This window comes from Gymnogyps californianus, chromosome 3, assembly GCF_018139145.2.
Source record: "Gymnogyps californianus isolate 813 chromosome 3, ASM1813914v2, whole genome shotgun sequence".
Lineage (NCBI taxonomy): Eukaryota > Metazoa > Chordata > Aves > Accipitriformes > Cathartidae > Gymnogyps > Gymnogyps californianus.
This window is the reverse complement of record NC_059473.1, coordinates 13,011,030-13,028,656: the sequence shown is the minus strand read 5'-3', so window position 1 is coordinate 13,028,656 and position 17,627 is coordinate 13,011,030. Positions and strand designations below refer to the sequence as shown.

At 51.7% G+C, this 17,627-nt stretch overlaps 1 protein-coding gene across 17 annotated transcripts in view; it reads left to right on the top strand.

Moving 5' to 3' along the window:
* The window catches only part of SLC8A1 (solute carrier family 8 member A1), a 121,989-nt gene extending 117,728 nt beyond the window's left edge, over positions 1-4,261 (top strand). For all 17 annotated transcript variants that reach the window (XM_050894299.1, XM_050894289.1, XM_050894283.1 and 14 more), the window contains one exon: positions 1,728-4,261. In XM_050894299.1, the coding sequence (XP_050750256.1) occupies positions 1,728-2,104 (377 nt within the window). In that variant the 3' untranslated portion in view covers positions 2,105-4,261. The remainder of the gene's footprint in view (positions 1-1,727) is intronic.
* Positions 4,262-17,627: the final 13,366 nt, after the last annotated feature.

The following is a 17,627-nucleotide window of genomic DNA, read 5'->3' as shown; positions in this document are numbered from 1 at the left end:
GATCAGCACTGGGGTGCTCGAAGATCTTGAAATTGTCCTAATGCTATCAGATCCCAAAAAAGAAGCAGCAGAACCAGACAGAAGAACAGATTTGGGCAAGGAACAGAAGAAGGAGCATTTTTTAGACCTCTGGCACTAGAGCTTTTAGGTGTGAGGTTTGCAGGGCTGTCTCACACCTCTGACAGCGAAAATCTTCCCTCCTGCTTTTGTTGACAAAAGGTGGCATTTAAGAAGTTCTTTTTAGGATACATTTGGCTACTCTTGTTTGAACTAGCAGATGCTCCCAGACCATGTCGTGTTAGCTGGGTGCTAGTTGGGCTCCTCCACACCTGCTTTCCAGGAGGCGGGCAGGCATCAGACGAATATGCAGTGAAATCAGGACTGACAGGAACCTTCCCTGCATTAAAAATTCTGCTCAAGCTTACAGAAGTGCACGTGGTTGTTTCCACACTCTGGCTGGCGCTGGCAGAGTGCCCCAGATATGCCCCATCCCTCCTTCCACAGTGGCAGCTAGAGAGCCACAGAGGCATCAGCACTGTCCCACAACCCCATTACTGCACCCTGACCAAGGCTGAGAACAAGGGGAAATGCCTTTTCCTTCCCTCAGCAGTGAGATGCATTTCCATGGGAGCTTTTTATAAAAAATAAAGCAGCCTTTTGATTTCTTTGCTGCAAGTGGCCCCTCTTGCTGTGCTTATAGGTGCCCAGCCCCTGCTGTTACATGACGCTGGGTCTTCGTGCCAGGCTGCACTTCGCCAACTCACCTTGGAGCCCCACTGGGAAGGAGTGTAAAGGAAACTCTGTAGAATTAAAAAACATTAAATCTGACCTCACTGTGTTCTTTTTCTGACCCACACTCTGCTGCCTGTACCCAAGGTGATCTGGGAGTGCAGATGTGTTACGGATTCATCTTCTCATCATTAGCTGAGAGTGCTCACCTGGACAAAACCCAGATGCTAATCCCCCCTCCTGCTCACCCTCCCTGCAGATCCAGAGTGGGTTTGGATGTAAAATCAGCACTTCCCTATGGTGCAGAGCAGTGTTGTGCTGGCCTACTTGACACAAGATCTGCCCTGTAAAAGTCCAGCCGAGTTTTATCACAGCTCTTTTGCCACCGGTATTAAAGCTGGTGGATCACCTGGGCAAGCGTACACCCACCTGCATGGTTTTTCTCCCTGAGGGGTGAAAGATGACCACTTGTTTACCAAAGCGTCAGGGTCTGCACGAGACACTGGACTTTAGTGAGGCAAAAGGTTTTGGAGAGACATCATTAAAGCAAACACAGAAACACAAATACAAAACTTCAGGGGACCTGAAGGATAGATACAAACCATTGTGGCTCCCACAAAGCTTTTCCAACCTTTTCAGTTCTTTTGCAAGTCAACAAATTAGTGGATGTGGGAGAAGGGGCCAACACAGTGTAGTACTGGCAAGTGTTGTCTCTTGCTTGAAGCACTGTGGGGCATCTGGGGCCATATTGGGGGAAGCCCCATATTTCTGGACATTGAGATTTCCCTCCTGGGCATTTCTGGACCCTGATTGTCACTCTGGCTCTGGCCAGATGTGCCCTTCCTTGGGAGTGCCCATAGATGGGGCTGTACCCCGTCCCCTTACCCACTATCTTCATTCCCCAAGTGATGCCGTTGACATTTGTCCCCAAGCTGCCTGCTGCTGTCCCTCCTTACCTGGCTGTTTCCTGAGGGTTTCTCTCCGCCTTCCCTTTGCAGATACATTTGCGAGCAAAGTAGCAGCAACGCAGGACCAGTATGCAGATGCCTCCATCGGGAACGTCACCGGGAGCAATGCTGTGAACGTTTTCCTGGGCATCGGGGTGGCCTGGTCAATTGCAGCCATCTACCACGCGGCGCACGGACAAGCCTTCCAAGTCTCGCCCGGCACCCTGGCCTTCTCCGTCACCCTCTTCACCATTTTTGCTTTTATCAGTGTGGGCGTGCTGCTGTACCGGCGGAGACCCGAGATTGGAGGTGAGCTGGGCGGGCCGCGGACTTCCAAGCTGCTCACGTCCTCACTCTTTATTCTCCTCTGGCTCTTGTACATATTCTTCTCATCTCTGGAAGCCTACTGCCACATAAAGGGCTTCTAAAGGGACAATCAGAGATAGTAAATATATATATATATCTATATGTATCTATATAGAGTGATATATAGGTATAGATATAGATATAACGCCGTGTATAATGAACAGAGAAAGAATAAAAGAGATTTGCCATGTTCACACACCTGCTGACGGAAAGCGGCTCTGGAGCATCCTTTGAACTAGGCAGGACCCCAAAGCCAGCAGGACCCCTCCCTGGGCAGCGGCCCCAGCCAGGAGCCCAGCGGCAGGGCCCTCTGCAACTCTACCAACAAGAGCGGCTGATAGTCACCGAGCCCTTTCCCATTGCTCTCTCCCACCTGCCGGCCCCCCGGGAGGATGGACGCAAAGGCAACCAGGGCACGTTGGTATGGGGAAGGCCAGAGTAGCTGGTGAGAAACAGAGCAGTGGGTGAGGGAAGGAGAGGGAAGCGAGGGTCCTGATCTCTGACCACCATCCGCCTGCCTTCGTCACTCGGGAACATCCCCTCTGGCCCTGTTGGAGAGAAGCGAGAGACCGGACGGAAGACAAGGGGAAATTGGGAGCTTTCTAAGGATAGAACACAAACCGTTTTCGTCACTGATTTGGGGTTGGTTGGGTTTTTTTGTTTTGGCGTGTGTACAACTAGCATTTTCCCCCCACATACCCCTCACCTTTCCCCCTCTGTGCTTCGGGGATGCGCAGCTGCAACCTCGTGTCCGGTGTCCTAAGCCGAGGCTGCGCGGAGTGGCAAGGGCTTTCCTCCCGCCTCGTCGCCTCCTCGGGCATGCTGTCGTGGTACTTGTAACATTTGCATGAATGAAATGAACCCTATCTGTATATAGCATCCTATAGCGATAGTCCTTCCAGCCATGTGGGTTGAGCATTGCAGATACAAGTGGTTTTTTTCACTGGGTTTTATTTATTTTAGTTAGATTAGTTTTGCCATAGGTTTTTGTTCGTTTGTTTGTTTCCTCTTAGTGGGGGTAAAAGGAGGGAAAGCTGTCCCCGTTTCTTGCCCCGCGCGTGGGTCCACAAGAAGCAATAACAGCCATGCAGATGTAGGTTTTCAGGGGACGAAAACCCACACCCCAGAGACTGCAGGCTCCATCCCCCCATGTGGCCGAGGTCCCCCCCACAGTGGCCAGTCCAGGACATGCTGAAGCTGGTGTGAAAGCCTCCACCGTCCACAGGAGGTTTTACACAAGGTCCAAGGGAGCCCAAGGAGGACGAGCATGGCTGGCTTCCAGCACCGTGCCTGCCGCTGCCTTTATAGCCGGTGGCTGCCTCAAAACCCCTTGGCCCCCTGCTATTTCCTGCGTCCCCAAAGGTCTAGTGACCCCCCCTGTTTCTGAGTGTTAAGCCATCAGGATCAGTCCCCAAAGCTGGTCCGTTCCCACAGCCATTTGGAGGCAGAATAATTCAGCGTAAGGGCTGAAGGCCCGTAACGAGATCTCCCACACCGCTGAGCATAACCAGGAAGCATCCCCCAAGGAAAAAGGCCACATTTTGCACTGACCAAATCTGAAATCGATGGGAAGAATGAGATAGGGAGGTGTAACTCAGCATCACCCCCCGACTCCAGCAGTGCGGGCTGGGGTAGTAAGCCAAGCCCGGGGAGGTGTGGATGTAGAGCTCCCCTGGGCGCAGCAGAGGGATGACATTGTGCACTGATGTTGAGAGATGTCTTCTTATCCTACACCCTTCGCCAGGCTTCTTGGCATCCCAGCCAGGCAAATGCCCAGCCTGCACGTCCACTGGTAAGCTCTTCCCACCAAGCTGAAAACCACATCTGACGCTTGTACCATAACCGATTGACTGCGGGTATTTGTACTCATTTTGAACAATCTGTGGAAATTTTACTTAGCCTGTTGTAAGATTTTCTCTAGAAATATGAAGTTGTGGAGCTTTTTTTCTCCTCAAGCCTTTTTTTCACTTTTCATGGGTTTTGGGGGCGCTTTTTTTTGTTTCTCATTGTTTTGGGGGAAGAATCAAACACAGGCACAGGTTGTTCAGGTTTATGATTAACTTTATGTACAATGATTTCATTTTCATCTGTTTGGCTTCATTGATTTTTCTTTGTGTGTATTGCCCACCACTATAGGCAGTGAGTCCACTAATTGTGATGATCCTTATCAATGGTACACAATGCACAAACAAATAAAGTTTGTAATGATTCCTGATGGATCCAGTAGTGCTCCTGCATATTCTCTATGGAAATACTTTCCCTCCCTTCCTGTTGTCTCCCCTTACATTGTACCCATCTCTTCTTTACTCATTGGTTTGCCTTTGCTGTGTTTCTGCCGCTGACGGGTGGCAACGGTGCCTCCGCACGCCCGCTTTTGCCCCATCTCACGGCTTTTCTCCTGCTCCATCTCCATTGTGCCTCAAGCTCAGTGTGCTGCAGTACAGCTGGGGCTTGCAGCCCGCCCAGCTCTCAGGGGGATGCAGGAAACCGCCCAGGGACAAAGCTGCAGTGCAACCCTTCTGGGGCCAGGAGCTGCTCCTGTGCTGGGTCCCCTATCAGTGCTGGCTTGCCCTAGACTCGGGGAGAGCCATGCATATGCCCCCAAGGTACTTAGCAGCTCTTTCTGCTTGTGTCCTCTAGTTATATAGAACTACTCCTGCTCTTGTTCCAGCCTCACGGTGACTTGCGCTAGTTTAAGCCACTAGCTAACGATAAGTGGGAATGCAGGAGATGCGTTACCAGGGCAGGGTCCATGGGTACAAAAGCAGATCTGAGACACCCCATGAGGTCGCCGAGCAAACCAGGAGCTCGGGCTGCTCTGGGCAGCTCCCTGCCCATGCCCCAGTCCAGGTGCTGTGGGCCGTTTCTGACCCACGTGGCTTGACAGAGCTCAGCCAGCACTGAGGAGAAAAGTCTCTACGTGTCCAGGGATGTTGCTCCTCCCTGTGTTTCATCCAGCATCTGTTGAGCTGTCCCCAAATAAACCCTCCTGCAATGCTTCCAAGGTCCTGCTCTGACAGCTGAACTCAAACACCAGCTCTGGAGACAGGTCCCAGGCAAGCGCTGCCTTCATCTGGTGGGGCTCTCCCTGCTCCTCCCAGTGAGACACGCGTGCTTGGGGCGCATGCTCCTGGGGTCCTGCCCATGCTCCTGCCCACACTCCTGCCCACGTTCCTGTCCATCCGCTGCACAGGGTCAGGATGGGGCTGCACAGCCAATCAGACTGGCACCAACAGCCGTGTCTGACTTTCAAGCTCCACCAAGCAAAAAAAGAGAGGGTAGGAGGTGGTTGATTTTGTTGCAGCACGACCGTGTCTGTAGAGGCCCAGAGGCAGTAAAATTCCCATCTGCCGATGTGAGGGGATGTGTGGCAGAGCAGGTAACTAACACACCCCGGCAGGTAGAGGATTTAACGTAATCTCTGGGCTGCTCTCATGCAAACCTGGCCCTTCCCCACACCCTATGCTGCTTTTTGCCAGATGTGCCACCAGCCTCGCTCTCCCTGCGGGTGCTCGGCACCCTCCAGGACAAGTGCAGGTCAAGCTTCAGCACTCCTCAAGCCCCAGGCAAATGCAGCCGGTCATGTCCGTGTGCTTTTCCCAGGCAGTGAATTATGAAAGTGAAGCAGCTCTCCTGACCCAGTAATTACATCTACTGAAAGGTGATGTTGGTATTTTACTCTCATCATTTGCTTCTTCAGAATGAATTGCAGTCACTGAAGTCATTAACAAGTCGAATGGGACTTGTGTAGCAGCTCGATTTAACAGGCAGTAAATAACTGTTCTGCTCCCAGAGCTTTCCAAAGGGAATGATGGAGCATTGCTTGCTTAGGACAAGGCCTAAATCACACAGTAAACACCAGCCTTGTTTATGCAATTACTCTCTGCCAGCCGCGTGCTTTTTGGCATCTTTAACGAGCTTATGCAAAGCGTGATGTGTATTTGCCTAGTTGCTCATGGAGGAGCCACAGATGAGCAGCGAGCCTTTTACCTGGCTGCCACCTTGCCATGCCAAGGAGGGGAAGGACTGCTCCACTGAGACCCAGCCACCCGCCTGTGTTCACAAGGGTGTAATGCCTGCTGTTCTGCACCAACCTCATCTTTAAACTAAACCCTCCAAAGGCAAAAGCAAACTGCCCTCCTCCACGAGACACCAGCGCCTAGCGGCACGCTGCCAGGGCACAGCAGGAGAGAGCACAGCCCCCGGCACAGGCACGTCTTGCCCTCGTGCCCGCCCACCCCGTGGGGCACAGCCTGGCTCCCCAGGTCCCCTGTCTGATGCCAGTGCTCTCCCATCTCCTTCTCGTCCCTGCCAGTCTCCCCACCCTCCCTCGCAAGGGAAGGGCATCGAGCATCTCTGATAAAGACCCGGGCTCAGGGAGGTTGCCAGAAACAGCACTTCAAACCCTCAGCCTCCGTTCATCCACCTGCCCCGGCTGCTCTCACCTGCTCTTATCACCCAACTAGCCAAAGGCAAACCTTTCCGTGGAAAAGGATGCAGCACAGTGCAAAGGACATTCAGAGATGGACATCCAAATAACTCAACAGGCCACTGCAAAGCGCTTGGGGACAAATGGAAGGAGCGCACAGAGCAGTGACAGCCCTGAGCATCTTAGCAAAACCATATCCCCAGCTCTTCAGGGGCCAACGGGAGTGGAGGCAAATCCCAGCCACAACCTGAACACACGGAAAAGGTGCAAAAGAACCAGGGACTCTGCAGGTCCCTGGTGCCAGCAGGAGCTGCAAACCTGCAGCATCTCACGGCTGAGCCTACCTGAACTGCTACCGCCCGCCTGCACCTGTGCCAGGGCAGCGCGGGAACTGCTCGCTCCACAGATGCGAATCCCTCATCTCCAAACAACGTGCCTGCCCATGTGTCACCCACTTCCAGGCAGCCTGCGGTGGCTCTGGGGCAAGGGGAGATTGCAAGAGGCATTTGTGCATCTTTCTCCCCACTTTCATCGCTTTCTTAAAGGACAAAAGGGAAAAGGGAGGCTTTGAGCACTTTCTGGTCACAAGTCTGGATGCAGTCTATAAACTCACCGTGCTATTTCTGCTATGGGCGGGGAGGGGAGAACCAGAGCCCATGTGTTATTGTTACAGCTATTTTTAAATGCTTGGGTAAGAATCAAGTGCAATGGTATTGAGGGCCATATACGTACCTAAGGAGGAGGCTCAGCTGCATTCCTGGAGGGGCAGAGCTGGGCATAGCCAGAAAGTGACACACAGAGAGAAGAGAGGGAAAACTTAATGCCGGAGGGTGTTATTCTGGGAGAAACCCCTGCAGTATTTTTCTATAGGCTTTGGCACCCAGGACCATCTGGGGAAGCATGTTTGCAGAGCACCAGGAACCTCTCTGGCCTCTCTGAGCATGCGATGACCGACCACACACATGCATACACATGCACAGTAATAGCTGCAGCAAAGCCTGTTTATCTTGTAAAAAATTGACTTGTGCAGGAAAGCATCCAGAGGCATCTGTATTCTTGCAAAAAGCACTATGGGACAATAAATACAGTGAGATTCCTCACCTTTTAAGGATTTGAGCCTTCCTCCTTTTGGAACTAGAGGTGCCGAGAGCCTCTTGCCAGCCAGCCACACCCCTCTCGCAGAGGGAAGGGATGCTACGAAGGAAAGGGGCCCGTCTGGCCAAGCAGGAGCTGTTATCAGCCAAGATAGCCAGAAGATTGCTGTTACTAGCAGGATTTGCTCTCTACGGCACGTCCCTGAGAGCATCCAAGGGGTCTCCACAGGGTCTTGCTTTCTCTCTGGAGCATCTCGAGAACGGCCAGCCCTGCCTCTAAGCACCCAGTGCCCCCAGGGAGGCTCATCGCTCTCTCCTGCAGGCCCTGGACCCTCCCTTGGCTCCTTCCCACCCTCCCAAAGTGAACACCAGCTTGGGGCTCCCCTCTCTAGAAGTGTGAAAGAGGGCACTGGGGTGCACATGGTTCCCAAAGCGGGCGCTGTGGAGCACTGCTGGGCGGTGGAGCCGGGTGCTGCCGGTGAGATGTCCAGCATCAGAGGGCATGGGGAAGGGAAAAGTGCCATGGGGTCCCACCCAGACCTGGAAACCCTGGTTTAGGCACTGCCACACCATGTCCCCCTGCCCCAGCTGCCGTGGCTACGGACATGCATCTTGATTTCTGCACAGCTATAGCACAGCTTCTAGCTTTTTTGGCTGTCTATGGGCACCAACCCCAGGCAGTATTTTGATCTATTTATTTGATTCAAAACAGCCCTTGATCTGTTGTACTGCACTACGACAGCTCTCCACCCCTCCCAGCACACACACACACCACCCCCAACAGTGTGCAGTTCCAGGTAGTGGTGGGAAGGAGCATTAGCAATGCACCAGGAGCATATGCTACCTGACGTTAGGGTCCTCCAGCATCCACCTTGAGCCATCTCAAGGCCCCAAAATGGCCATCTGCGCATGGTGATAATCCAACTTGGGGCTTGCTCTGTGCTGCTCCCCCCTGTGGAGGCTCTTCACATGCCTTCTTCCTACACGCTTCCTGCAGAGGAGCCTTCTCTGTCCCTCCTGCCCCACAACTGGGGGCTTCCCATGTGGGATGAGTCTCCTCTCTCACTGGACCAAACAGCAATGCTTGTTAGCTCAGGCTTGCTGTCTGTATCTCAGGGCAAAGATTAACCACTCCAAAAGATGTCTTGGACTTGAGCCCCTGCAAGCAAAGGACCACGCAAGCAAAGGCAAACTTCAGCATGGTAAGCCCTTCCTGCTCATCACCCAGGCACCATTACAGCCCCTACCCACAGGCACTGTTTTTATTGTGCTGCTGTCCTTCACTCATGAGTTTTTGGCAGATTAAACATTTCTACTGAATTTCCACTGTTATCAAGTCCCACAGATGCTCCAACTCCACGCCCCACCCCAACCCTGCCTCTACGCTTCCAGAGCAAACTAATTGCTTTAACTGGAGGTTCAAGGTCCACCTCAACTCCTTTCTTTCAAAATGGAGCCTGTTCTTGGTGCTCTAAATATTCTAAAACTTATCTACCTGCCTACAAAACTTTCTTGCCCCCACTTAAAATGGGTAGAGTTTAAGTAAAGCAAGTTGCAATGGCTTGGGATGCTTATCCACACTTAGAGCTCCTAAACCCTTGCAGAACATGGAGGACTGCCACAGGGGTCTCTCCCTGCACCTCCTGACCTCTTCGTTGAGGTTGGATTTATTTCTTCTCCTTTATTTCTAACTCAGAGGAGTCCCTTACAGATGACGGCAGGGCGAGATCTGCATGGAGTACAGCCTTGCTCTGTTTCCTTGACAAAAATTGCGATGGCCGTCCATGGCACTGTCATCACCAGGAGCACGTGCCCTTCTGCTCCAGCCCACAGCCCCTGGCAGGCTCCTCGCTTACAGGAACGTGAGTTTCTGGCAGAGGAGCTTCTTTGTAGAGATACTTAGAAACATGGAGAGTTGCTGAGTCACTGTAAAATTGCTGCACTAGCACAGGATAGATTGGATCCTGGTGATATGAATGTGTCCCAGGTTCCTATTGGGCTTATTTGTGAGCGTTAATGAAAGCTTTGGCAAACTAGTGGCTTTGTGACTCCCAGGGATGTAGGGAGGTGCACAACAGGATTTCTCCTTGCTCTGTGTAATGCTGAGATGGCTCCCTTGCCCCTTGCTTTCAGCTATAGCCCTGTGCATTGCCCTGGTCTTGCCTTGCAATAAGAGCTGTGATTAGATGCCCCTTGGCTGAACTCCTCCTGTACAGATGAAAACAAACCGATGCCTGTTGTGTCTTCATTTGTTTGCCCCATGCTGCTTCCTTCATCTTCTGAGCTCTTGAGAAAACGTACTCATGTAGCGAGTCATGCAGGAGACCTGCTTGTCTTGCCCTTAATCAGGAAATATGCACTACTTCTAGCAGCTCTAGAGAGCAAAAGATTGCAATAATACCTTTGACATTATAGTCGCTATATTAGCAAGAAAGAAAACATTATTTATTTTTTCCCTGATGACAACTCAACTTCTGACAACACTTGTCCAGCTTCTTTTTTCCGTAATGCATTAAGCATTAGGAGGCACAGCCCTGCAAATAATCCAGCTTTCAAGAGTACTTGTTGAGGACATTGCTCAGCAATCCAGCAAAATGGTTTTATTTGTGGATGGAGGGGAGAAGTTGGTGAATTCTCCTAAGCTTCCTAGCTCCTGCTGGAAGAAACACATACATGCTGGTAAAAGCCACAAAATGCTGAGTTTGGTACAGTGCAGCGCTCTGTATCCAGGATCTCTGTGCCAAAAAGACGTGGCATGAGGTTGTAAAATCAAAACCATGACTTCCTGAAGACCACTCAGCAGTGATGGGCATCTTTATACCTACCACTGTCCCTAGGATATCTGGAGAGGTCTCTGGTATACCTGGTGTTCACCAGGTGCGAACGCCACTGTTAATCAAGCAAGAAGAGGACACAGAGGACACCACGTGCTACCCCCACCCCCCCCCCAACAAACAAGCCCATGGGATATTCCCAGCAAGAAGAGTCAGACTGCCAGGGAGCAAAGCTGTCACCAGGAAAGTTCACACATCTCAAAGGCAGCAGGTTCCTCATGGGACTCTCTCTGCACTGCTCTCCGCATCGCTGCTGCAGCGGGCAGAGCTGCTCATAGCCCAGCATCCTGCAGGCAGAGCCAAAGGAGAGGCCTGGGCTGCCCATGCTTGTTCATGTGAGCATCAGCCTTGATTTCAGCCAGAAAGGCCTGCAGGGAGTGGCCATAATATTCTGAAGAAGAGGGAAATGAGATGGGAATTAGTCAAAAAATGACGGTAGCAGTGATTTAGATCCGTTACTAATTTTCTGCTGTAATTAAGTGATCCAGTTATCTCGATGCTTGAATGACCACTCCAGTTCTCAAAAGCTATTTCCGCACACTTGAAACACGGGGAAAGCACCTGCTCCTCTTTCTAGAGTAGAAAACAGGCTGTTGCTATGAGCTTGGAGAGGACACAGAAACACATCTGTCTTGGCAGAGATGTAATTCAAATCAGCAGCTTCTTCCACTGTCCCACTGAGGTGTGGAGGGACGCTCAGGCAGGGAGCTGGCAGCTGCCTGCGCAGCCTGTCCCAGGGATGCGGGATGCTCCCCATGGGTGAGGCAGCCAGGGCCCCCTGTAACGGCAGGATGCAGGAGAGAAAGAGCTCAAAATGGTTCGCTGGTCCTAAAAAGTGAGGGGAACAGCTAGGGGCTAGATGCATCCCGTGAGGCATGACAGGCAGCAGGCGTGCAGTACTGAGGCACAGGTAACCCGCCTCATGGGCACCCTGTGCCAGGGTGGTGGCTGGGGATGGCACTGCTGAGGCAAGGTTGTCCTCTGGTATTTTTGATGTGCTAGAGCATATCAATGATGTGCTCCAAAAATGATGGCTCACGTTTTCCAGCTCTCCTCCGACAGCAGCCACTGTTCCCCTGCTCAGCAGCCCGAGGGGAGCTCCCTATTGCCCCAGGAGTAGCACAGGGGAGGCAGGCAGGAAGGAGGCTGTGACCACCCTTCCTGACGCACCCGAAGCACTGGTCAGCCTAGCCACCCACCATGGTCACCCCCCACATCCTGTGTCACCCGTCATCCTGTGCGTCCTCCCCCTCACAGACACACTCTAGGGCAGACAGACGTCTTTTGCAAACCTTGACCAAGAGAGAGAGAGAGATCTCTGACAGCCTGACGCACCACCTGGTCCCCCTGCCGGGGACGGGGCAGGCAGACCCCAGATGGGCAGAGCCAAATTTTTCCAAAGCAGGCCTGAAAGGAGAGTTTGCAGAAGAACTGGCTTGCCTGGAGACAAAAACCAGAGCATGGGTCATAAATTCAACCCCACCTTCCCTCTGTCATCTGCACCGCGCCTGGTGCCGTGAGCCGGCACTGCCCCAACAATGCAAAGCCCCTGCGTCGGTGAGTCAAAGCTGAGGGTCGCCCCTGGGCTCAGCAGCTGAAGCCTCCCGATCTCTCTGTCTCTCTCATGGTTCCTCATAAGTTCAATGGCACAATGCAGCTACACTATTTGAAAAGCCATAATATTTGTTGGTACAACTCTTTTATTACCGTCGATTTATATATATTTGTTGATAAAAGAGGTCATCTTGGGAGACACTCGTAGTCTACTGGGAAATAATTATCTGATGCTGTATATTCTGTACATGCTGTATAAACAAAGCAAAATATTTAAATCTAAATGTTCGGTGGACTCAGTGGCATGTGCCACCGGGAGAGGAGGTTGGGACTGGGCAAGCCCCCTCCTTGGGCCACCACAGCTCAGGCTCGGGGTCCCCGGCAGAGTCATCATCCCGCTGGGGTCCTGGCCAAAGCCCAGGGCAGGATCTGGCCACAGTGCAAGGGCAAAGCCTGCGGCTCTATGGGTGCTCTTCCCCATGCGAAGGTGAAACGAGGCAACTTTGTGAGTGAAAGCAGCCGCACTTGATCTCCCTCCTGGGGGTAAAGCACAGGACCGGCTACAGCTTTATTAGAAACTCTCAGCGCAGCAAGCCTGGCGTCACCCACCCGCTTCCGCCTCTCCTGCCCAGGGTGGAAACCCTTCAGCCACCACCCAGCGCAACATCTCTAGGCCTTATGGTCAGAGAGAGACGATTGCCCACGGGGGGATGTCCAGCGGCAGCAGAGACTGGCTCTGAGCATCCGGCTCCTCCGACTCGTTTCTGTGCTAATCCCATGCAATGGTGCCAGCCGCCCTCCCCAGCACGTTTTACAACAGCTACAAGCTGTGATCTTCTAACCTGACACACGCTGTTAGAAAACCTGTTTCATATTTTCTGTGGTATCAATCTACAACTTTTGAAATCATTGGAGACAGTTGTGGTAGCCTAAAAATTGTGCTGAGCTCATATATTTTTATATTTGTGGTGTTTTCCTATTAATAGAGAGTAGTGAACCAGTAACCCTATAGCTAAAAGTGAACTATTCAAAATAAATATACAACTGCAGAAAATATTTGTAAAAATAATTTATTTGAAATATTCTGCCAAAGATAGCTCTCTAATGATCTGTAAAATGTCGTTTCTCTCTTTTTGCTCTGAATGTCATTGTGAAAGCACCTTTCTCCCCACTATCTTTTGAGGATTTGCTTTTTTGTATCTTTAAGGGCAAAGAAATATGCCAATGATTTTTTTACTGGAGCAGTAAATAGAGTAGTAGGGAGGCACGAGACAACTTTATAAAGGTGATAAATGGGATCCAGTAACAATCACTCTGAAAATCCGGTTTCTCCTGTAGTTCTTCTCACAGACAAGATGGGTTTTGAAGCCTGGAACAGTTCTCTAGCAGGAAGGTCTCAGCTGCGGCTGCTGTTGCTGCTGTGTAGCTCACCCAAAGGAGAGAAATCTCTCGACCACCCATTTGCAGGCTTGGGGCATTTGGACCCCCTCGTGGGTAACTTCTGCATCTTCATTTGCTATTTATGAGCACGATACCTTTATTAGCCCTTAACAGGCCCTGTGGCACATGGGTAACCCTTGCTCAGGGCTTTGTGGGGCTTCAGCCTGACAAGGTCTGGCCCCCTCCAAAGCCATTCCTGCAACACACCCGGCGCCCGCAGCAGCCCCGACACGGCGGCAGAAGTAATCCCGCTGACGCCTGGATCTGTCCCCTTCCCTGCATGGGGACAGGGACAGAGGAGACCCAGCCACCGTGGGACATGATACCTTAGCAAGAGGATCCGTCCCTGCAGGTACGCAGTTAAACAAGGGAATGTATGGCCCTTTACCAGGGAGAAGCTCCCCAGATTAGTCTGCTCAGAAATGACAAATCTTTTTTTTATAGGGAGAAATCTTATTTCCCTTCCTCATTTCTTCCTTTTGAAAGAACTTTTCAATGCTAGGAAAAGCCTTCATTATCTTCTGTGATACCCAAGTCTGTTGCAGTAGAAATACATCCTCATCCAGTCCATTAGGCTCCACCATATCAGCGAGATTTTTGGCTCAGGTTTTTTTCACTTCTGAACAGATAAGCAGTTTCTTAAATTTCTTGGTCATAAAGGTCCGGAGGAATTAATTGGTAATAAAGAAATGAGGGCCCTGTTCCAGTGAATGGGTTTCCACGCGCAATTCAACTTCTGACTCGCCGAAGGTCAGGCACATGTGTAAGTGCTTTATGGGACACGCGCCCAGAAATGGAGACATGAAATGCAGTTTCCAAGCCGTGGGGTGCATACGGGTGTGATGGGAGCACCGCTGTCCATCAGGTGTGGGTGTCACGCGACCATGTGATAAAGCACGCAGCACAGTCTGCAGCCATGGGAACCGCGTGCCAGTGAACTTTTGTTCCTCTGTGCAATGAGCTCTCTGAATCTGGGGTTACGCAGCTGCTGCATCACAGGGAAATGCGAGCGAGCCGGGGAAGACAATTGTCAGAAGAATTGGGTTTCTGATCACTGTGCATTTTGTTAATTAGTAAAGTCAAATAGTTTTATTTTTACCAAAAACAGATAATCTTTATTCCAGTAAAGACAACTGTTGACTTGATATATATATATATTATTTGAATGGTTTATATCCTGTTGCTCTAACTACATAAAATGGAAACATGTTGCAAGTTGTGTCATTCCAATGTACAAAATAAATGACTTTTCCCTGCATGCTGCCTGGGTATGTTGTGATTTGAATTAAGAGTTATATTTGAACTGCCTTATTCAAGAGGTTGTATATTACCTAACTGGGGAATGACCTGGCACTGTTCATCACATTACATGTGTACTTGATGCTGTGTTATGTCAAATTCAGATGAGTTGTCTGTCATCTATGTATTTTGTGGGAGACCTTTTATCTTGTTAAACTGTGATATGTAAACCTCTCATTGCCTGAAATAGTCAGAGTTGTATAAATCAGTGTCTTCAGCTGTTTTCCTAATTTTATCACATCTCCTAACACAAAATATAGATGTTTGTAAATTCTTCATTCATTTTGTCTATTTTTATGTATGAGGCTTTTTTAATCTGGCAAAGGAGTAAGATAAGGCAGCTTCCCCTGAATTTTTCAATCAAAGCTGAGTTACATTTCTATCCCTCGGCAAGATGCAACAAGCAATTTTCAGCAGCTACAATTGGAATTAGGGACGTATGTTTATTGCTATTATCTTTTCTGGCTCAGATGGTCCATTATCACTGCAGAACACAATGATTAATGACAAGCCACACGTGATGCTTCTGTAGTGACAGCCCTCTGGGGACCAGGCACTTTACAGAGGCTTCTTCAGTCCCCACACCTCTGCCATGCTGCAGGTTGAGTGGGAAAGGAGAGGGTAGATGTCCCTGCCACAGCCAGACAGCCGGGAGGAGAGAGGGGAGAGATGCTGCTTACTAATCCTGGCTCCAAGGCACTTTTACTCCTTACACAAGGCACCCCAAGACCATGCCATCTGCCCTCCTGCATGACACCCTGGCCATAAAACTGCATCGTGTCCATTCATTAACTCCACAGCTGCAGCACATCTCTGAAGACCAACATCCTGTCCTGGCACTGCGTCGTTCAAAATCCCCCACGATGGCTGCTCCTACAGCGTCTGCTAAAGCCACGCGTGGGTTTTTTTCTAGCTTTGGTTTCCAACCATGGGATCACGTTACTCCATGGCTGGCTAACAGCAATGTGCTCCCCATCTAGACATCAGTATACCACATACAGGTCAGATCCTTTGGAAAACGTGCCACACTGTTGAAGGAAGCAGTACAAGGTAGGCACAAATCTGTTTCGGTGGCAGCACAAGGACAAGAGGTGAACCAATACCCTCTGCAGTGGAGTTCACCAGCTCTGCCATGTCACCCCTCTTGTCCCCCCCAGACACAACTGCTGTGTCTTTTGGCTGCAGCACCGTGCGGCCAAGAAACAGGTCTGTTTGGGGAACAGAGCCCCAGAAGCCCATCTCCGGCTCTCAGCTGTCTGGAGTATTTCTGGGCATTTTCCCTCCATGCCTAAAATGCCAAATAAAACAGTTGTTCAGAACATTAAAACACTCTTGCCAGAGCCAGCCACAGTCCCTGCTCAGTTATACAGGTGCCACATCATCCCAAACACAAGCAGCGTAAATGTTTCAGGCGTACAAAAACACACTGAGGTGTCTCAATCGTGGTGTAAAAGCCCCACTGTGGTCTCCCCACTCCTCCGGTTTTTGACTGTCACTGCATAACTGTGCTGTATGAAATGCTCGTCATTTTTTATGTCTAGTAACCATAGAAACACACGGTCAGGGAAGTAAACTCCTGGAGCAGGACAAGCTGTGGCCCCAGGTTATTGACTCCCTTTCCAGGGCTTTGAGTGCTAAAAAATTTCCTGTCCCATCCAGAAATGCACCTCACATTTTTTTCTTTTCCTCCCTTTAGTTTTGGCAAGCTTCAGGTTTGAAGAATGCTGCTGGCGAAAGGGAGATGCACCAGAAAGGGCTGGGGTAGTACAGTGAGGAGGTTTTCAGAGAGACAGCTCTGTGCAGCACCCCAGAGAAGACCAAAAAGAGGAATGCTGAAATCAGTTTTGCTACAGGCACACCCTCTTTTTTTTTTTTTTTAAAGTGCGGGGTAAAAATGCTAATTTTTGCCTTATTCACTCAGGGGCTCTCAGCGTGACCCCAAAAGTGTCTGTGGTAACGCCCCCCATTCCCCACTCTCATCGCGTCTGCTGGAAGGCACCGTCTGGAAGTCACGGGCTCAGCCCCGGCTGGCAGGAGAGGAAGAGACCCCACGGCTTTCGGTGGGCTCCTCGCAGCGTTCTGACGCTGGAACCCCCTCACCCTGGTTCCCCTCATTTTAACCTGCCGTGTCCTTGGCTCTGCTGGCACAGCTCATGTTGCACGAGGTCCCCCTGCAGGGGCTTGTACAGCCCCGGGTGTGCAAGCGGACGTCCTCGGGTGTGCAAGAGGACATCCTCGGGGACGGGGATGGGTACGGGGCTTGTCCGCAGCGGACCCGACCTAGCACGGGGGTAGCCCTGCTCCAAGCCAAGGCTGGGCTGGGGCTCTCGAATTGCCGCTCCTGTCACTCTTGGCCCACAGGGCCACCTTGGGGTGGAAGGCCAAAAAAAAAGTCGGAAACAGGAAAAGTGAAATTTCAAAATAAGCCGCAAGACGGGGGTGTATGAGGAAAGCGGATGAGTTGGGCTTGTCCTGCCCCGGTGGAGGGTTGGTGCTTCCCTCTGCCCAGTCCCGTGGGGGTCTCCAGGCCGGGACGCAGGCCCTGGCGCTCGCCTAGGTGCCGGGGTGCCGGCAGCGCCGCCTGCCCTGCCTGGGACAGGGGTGCCCAGGGAGGGCCCAGGACCGCGGGGTTCACTGGTGTAAGGCGCTGGGCTGGGAGAGGTAAGCCCCACCGCGGCCTCCCCCGGCCGGGGGCGGGGGGCTGCTCTGGCTCTGCCACGCGGGTTTGCAGCCCTCAGCTGCGAGAGACCCACCGCACCGTCTGCGGCAGCAGCGGCGCCGAGACCCGGCACAACTCGGTGCACGTAATGGCGGCGGGTGGGGCCCGCGGGAGGCTCGGCCCCCTGCGGCCCCGCCCCCGCGCGTCGCGAGGTCCCGTCCCCGGCCTCCATTGGCTGCGGAGTGGCCGGGTTTCCCGCGCGCGCGGCGCGGCGGC